At 52.2% G+C, this 5,986-nt stretch overlaps 1 protein-coding gene across 1 annotated transcript in view; it reads right to left on the bottom strand.

Annotated features, from left to right (window-relative positions):
- Nucleotides 1-845: 845 nt before the first annotated feature.
- Nucleotides 846-5,986, bottom strand: part of LOC103256711 (paired box protein Pax-1) — a 9,128-nt gene continuing 3,987 nt past the window's right edge. The window contains 4 exon segments of the mRNA XM_021710615.1: nucleotides 846-937; nucleotides 1,334-1,618; nucleotides 1,749-2,108; nucleotides 2,208-2,380. Coding sequence (XP_021566290.1) covers nucleotides 846-937; nucleotides 1,334-1,618; nucleotides 1,749-2,108; nucleotides 2,208-2,380 — 910 coding nt within the window.

Here is a 5,986-nt window from a genome sequence, read left to right as displayed (position 1 = left end):
ACGCCTACCCCGATCTTCTTTGCAGTGCCATCTGAAACTAAGAAATGCCCGGGGCACTGGGCACTGAGAAAAAACAAATGTCGGGAGGGTATACCGGGGGAGGACGGGGAGACTGCGGTCCATCCAGGTTCGTTGGGATTTGTTAATATAAAAATATAAAATAAAGGCTGTGGCTTCTCCGTCCAGTTCCTGGGCTTAGGCCCCCTCCACTAGGGCTGAGGAGCTCCCAGGTGCCTCAAGAGGGACCGTCTGGGGCCCTCCGGGTTGGGAATGGGCGGTGTCAGGACGGCAGCAGGAAGGAAAGAAAATAAAGCGGAGAGAGTAGGGAGTCAACGGGGGAAGGGGGGCGGGGGAGGGAGGTCAATCGGGAGGAGAGGGAGGACAGGAGGCAGGGGGCAGGAAAATAGGACAAAGGGAAGCATGGCAGGGTTGTGGGGGAGACGGTAGGGAAAGGAAAGAGAGTGGGAACGAGGGAGAGAGGAAAGAGAGACGAGGGGCAAAAAGGGAGGCGGACAGAAATCAGAGGAAATCGCGGCTGGCGGGGCGAGGGAGGCCACGTTGGAGCAAGAACCTTAACGAGGGTGCAACAGTCTAAAGCCAAGTTCAGAAAAGCCTAAAATCCTGGCCGATCAAGGAAGGGTGGTGGGCTGGGTCCTAGGCGGGGTGAGACCTGGGGGCCTCCGGAGTCCCCCCCCCCGACAGGCTAGGCGGAGGGGGGGGGAGCGGTCTTCTCCTCCTCCGCATGTCCTCGGGTCCTGCCGTGCCGCTCGTGGGGGCCACCGGGCCGCGCTGTGCCCTCAGGGCCGCCCGGGGCCCGCCGTTGCCCGCCCCCGGAAGACCGGCCCCTAGGAGGTGGAGGCCGGGATGGACAGTCCGTGTAGGCTACTGAGGGCGTCCGCGGCCTTGGCGCCGGGGCTGGGGGGCTTCCGATCGGCCACTGCGGGAGGAAGCACAGGGGCGTCGGGTCACTGCCTCGCGCCACGCGGGGCGCCCCCCGGGAGCCCGCCCGCAGATCGCATCCGCGCGCTCGGCCCTTCCAGGCTGTGGACTACGGGGGCCGAGCCCTGCGCGTCAGAAACCCTTGCGTCCGTGCGCGCCCACCCTGCCCCCTCCGGCTGAGGCGGCCACTGGCCTGGAGAGCCTCGGCAGGTGGGACTCCTCACACACACACCCAGCCAGCCTACCCGGTGCAGTTCTCTTGACTCCCCAGCTCCCTTGCCACCCGCTCGGGAGAGGGGTGGTAGGCGCAGGGCTGGGGAGGATTTGGATTCAATGGAGAGACTTCAGCGGAGGGAGCTGGGAGCCGACAACCTAGCGAGATCCTCCTCCGGACCCCAGCCCCAGCCGTGAGCACAGGTGCGAGGTGCAGCCGGCTCGTCGAAGCCGCTGACACCCGCAGCTCCGGGCGCTCGACGTTCCCCGGGGCGGCATGGGTCCCTCTGACACGGGAGGCTGCAGACGTCGTCGCGCCCACGAGGCCCGGGGTGCGGATGCTCTCGCCATCGCAGGCGCGGCGCGTCCTGGGACCTGTGGGCCTGGATTGAGCGGCAGCGGGTTTCCAGGGCGGGCGGTGTTCCGCGTGTTGCTCTATTATTCAGGGTTTCGGGAAGGGTTGCTACTGGAAGCCGGAGAGTGAGCCGCGGTTGCGCAAGCGTGCTTTTCCCTTCCCGACCTGGGGCGGCTCAGCCTCTCCGACCCCAGGAAGCAGCATCTGTGTGCCTAAAGGGGCCTATCTTCAATCCCCCCACCTCGAAGTCCTCCTTTAACGAGGGAGCTTAAGTGCCTCAATTTGGAGCGAGAGAGGGACTCTGGAATTTTTTCTTTTACTCCAGCGGGTACCCTCGCCCCAATCCCGGGAGCAACTTGCTGTAGTGCGGAGCTGGACCGACCACCGCTGTGCGAGGAACACATGGGTACGCACGCGTGCGCACACACACCTGCTTTCCTAGAGGTTTTAGATAGGTCTGAAAACCTTTCCAGAACAGAGCGACCCCTCGGCTTTCCCCCGACCCTCTGCTCTTTTTTTCTAAACACACATGTGGCCGGTCTAACCAAGAGCGTGTCCAGACCCTTCCTGCCGACACTGTACACGCACTTCGAGGTGGCACCTGTTTAGAAAACATCTGAGGAGAATGAGGCTTCTCCACCAAAGGCCGGATACCTCAGAGATAAGCCAGAAAATGAACACCCGGGACAATCCACCCCACCCTCCAGCGGCGAACCCGCCACGCGTTCATCTCTACCCATGCCACCCCTGCTCACGGGGTCCCTCCCCACTCCGCTCCCTTTCCTGGGACCCCAGGCGACATGGACGGGCTTGTCCGGGGACCCGAAGGCCTGAGCCCGCGTCGGGCAACCCGCAGGCTCATTTAATCTCAGGCTAAAAATGGGATAGGCGTTTTTGAGCTATTGGGACTGCAAATGCAGGGCGCACGGGAACCGTCATCGGGAAGGCTCGGGTCTGGGAAGGTACCCCTGGGGCTGGGTCGAGTTGGGGGGAGTGGCGGAGGGGTGCTCCCTGACAAAGTTCGCTTTTAGGATCTCCCAGGAGCTAATCCCGACGCAGAAGTTACTGGAGCGAAGCTGTGAGTTATCTTTAATATAAGCAGCACATTCCTTAGTGCGTGTGCAATTCTTATAGATTTTAGTTTCGTATCTTTGTCTTTTCAGAACCCCTGGGAGGGATTTTAGGACCTTGAGGTTTTGAGGGAATTCTGAAAACGCTTTGTAAATATGTAAATACCAGCTGTCCTGAGAGTTTGTCCCCTAAGAAGGGAGGAGGGATGGCCGTGTCCTGGCTGTGAAGACACTTGGAATGTAAGCCCCTTCACAGAAAGACAAGGCAGAGTGTTTTCTATGCTTGTCAGTTCCCAAAACTTATTAAATTTTCCTTTCAGGGGATGGGACGTGTAAACCAGTTTTTCCTGCCCACATAGTAGAAAACATACACTCACTACATTTTGTCAAGAGAAAATGAATAAATTGTGATTCATAATGTGACATTTGACTAGATTTCACTTAACAGGATAATGTTTAAGACATCCATTTGCACCATTCTGGAGGACACCTGGACACATGCAGTATTATTGTGTGTGTGTGTTGTGAGTATGCACTAGGTTAGCAAAAGTATGTGATTTTTTTGTTTGTTTTGTTTTCACTGTGCATTCATTGCATTGCTTTCAGTAGACAAACTTTACTACTGAAAAAATTCAGTAAATTCTAGTCACAATATTCTTGTGAACAATTAATAATAGAAATTGTCCTATGCTGTCGGTTGCTTTGAAACTATTAACTTCCTAAGAAATTATTAGAAAATAAAGACAGTGATTTGTTTTATTTTGCTTTGTCTTTTCAAAGACCAGTTGTGGGAGGGAGGTGGGAGGGAAATCAAAGTCAGCTTTTCTGCCTGTGAGGAGTAAATATCCATAACCCAAGTATGTATGTAATTCTCATGCTGCAAAAATAGACAGATAATGAATGATTATTCCCATGCTCCTGTTTGAATGCAAGCTATTGCATGCTGGCTTAAGAAATGGTCACTAATGGTGTTCCTGAATTATTCGATGATCCTTTTACCTGAACCTTTAAAGAACTGTGAGGATCAGGGAATTAAGTTATTAATTTAATAAGTATTGTAGCTAACTATTGCCATAGATTTTGACAACAGGTGGGATATGTCATAATAGGAAGCAGTAAAAGGGCCTTGAATGTCAGTGTCACTCAATGACACTGTGTTTCTAAAAAGAAAAGTATCTTCTAAAGAAAACCACTCACCAATAATTGGAAATGTTGAATTCACTCCCCCCCCACCAAAAAAATTAAGTAGTTTAGCATTAGGAACTGAATGGGCTACCTGTGGGTTGTCACCCACACTTCATAACGTGTCTAACGTCGAACTTAAAAATTGCTACAGGACAAAGTGGCCCTATTGAAAAACAGATCGATTCCTCTGAAGATAAAGGATCCTTTTTCTGTCTTCCATCTCCTTGGGATAGGCCCAGGGAAAATATTTTAGATTTGTGGATATGCTTTCTTAATTCAAAGGAGCCTGCTAAGTTAAGTAATTTTCATAATGAGTGTAACCAGGTAAGTTCCATTTCATTTCAACGTCAGCAGATCACCCCAGTACTTGAGAAAACAAGTAACCTAGAGGCCAGGTGAGTGAAGTCCTCCTCCTGCCAGTCCCTTAGCTGCCTGTTAATGTCAACCTTAAAGGAGTTCTGATTATCAGCCTGGAAAACATTTTTTACTTGGATTTCCCTATAAATGAACAAATTATGTTACCTTATTATTTGCATTAAATTTAAAGTTCAAAGGAGTCCTAATTCTCGGTTTGGGTAAATTCCCTTTACCTCGATTTGTCTCTAATTAGGCGAGTGAGCATCACCATAATATCTCAGGATGTCTGTGCTCTGAGAAAGGTGGAAATAGAAAAATCATTCTTCTCCCACCATTTCACTGTTATGGATGACCTCTGAGTCCCCTCCCCACCACTGCATAGATCATGCTATCCTGTTGCATCAAGACTATATAGAAATAGTACTCTTTGCCTGGGAGCACCCACGAGGAAGCCCCTCCTTCCCCAGCCTGACCCAGGCCACCTGCACCACACCCACCCCCAGCCCTCGATGGGTGGAGGCATATCAGCTGATAAAGATCCTTTTGTCATCTGATAAAGATCTTTTTGTCATCCAGGAACACCTTTCGATTCTCTTCTCAGTGGGGGTCGGGACCCCCTAGGCTGACACCATCCTTTCCCAGGTTAGCTGAAGCTGCAAAGCTTTGATGCTCAGAGCCTGAACACCAGCAGATTTGAAATGACCAAATCCAGGCACTACTTCCACCAACAGAGAAAATGAAGACTCGGGGGCAAGTAAGTTATTCCAGGTTAAAGGAAGAAGCAGGCCACGAGGGCAGTGTCAGAGGATGCCCCTCAAGCCGCAGACTGATTCATTACCTCAAATCTGTCCAGCGACTCCTTGAGGAGTCAATTCAGCTTCAAGGAGGAGGAGGAGGAAGCTGAACTCCCAGACACATTTTCCATAGAAAGAAGGACCCCAACCACACAGAGTCCAAGAGTCTGTACTCAGGGACACATGACTGAAATGCTCTCTTCTTCCCCAAAGTATATGGGGTTTTTTTGTTTTTGTTATTAAAAAAAAAAAAAAAAAAGCCAAGCATGGTGGCTAATGCTTGTAATTCCAGCCCTTTAGGAGGCTGAGACAAGACGGTTGCCTGAGCCCAGGGTTCGAGACCAGCATGGACAATTTGGCAAGACCTCATCTCTTCAATAATTTTTAAAAATTGCTGGCCATGGTGGTGTATGTCTGTAGTTCCAGCTACTTGGAGGCAAAAGGATTGCCTGAGCCCAGCTAATCAAGGCTACAGTGGCTGAGAGCATGCCACTGCAAACCAGCCTGGGCAATAGTGAGACTGACTCAAAAAAAAAAAAAGAACCCAAGGGGAGCTGAGGAACTGGTTTAAACAAACAAACAAGGAACCTGGAAGAAGCAGCAGTAGGGGCAGTAGGGGCAGGGACTGGTAGGGCAGTAGGGGCAGGGACTGGAAGGATCCTGAGTGGAGGGCAGCTGCCACTGGCCAGTTCAACTCCCCTGTAGGACTCAGGACCAGGACAAGTCCACAGAGGGATGAGCCTGGAGGGCACCTACTAGACCTCATCTATGGAATGAGAAACTGAGACCCAGAAAAAGCCATAACTTGGTCAGAGGAGCAAAAGTCAGATCCGGGCCCTAGTCCCCTCCTGCCAGCCTGACCTTCTTCCTCCCTCTGTGCACAATTCAGGGGACAGCCTTGGGGCCTCTCTCAACTAGGACAACCTTTCTAGGGACACCTGTCAGAATTCACCTGCTCCACGAAGATATAGGTTCACGGTTAACGCGAATGAAGGATCGATGCGGAGCGCCCACCCCAATCCCCTTCTGCCTTCCCCCCTCCCTGGCCCCTGGCAGACATCACCCCCCTCCCC

This window comes from Carlito syrichta, unplaced genomic scaffold (assembly GCF_000164805.1).
Source record: "Carlito syrichta isolate Samal-C Ts95f unplaced genomic scaffold, Tarsius_syrichta-2.0.1 Scaffold294603, whole genome shotgun sequence".
NCBI lineage: Eukaryota > Metazoa > Chordata > Mammalia > Primates > Tarsiidae > Carlito > Carlito syrichta.
The sequence above is the reverse complement of the archived record's forward strand: the minus strand, read 5'-3'. Positions and strand labels throughout refer to the sequence as shown.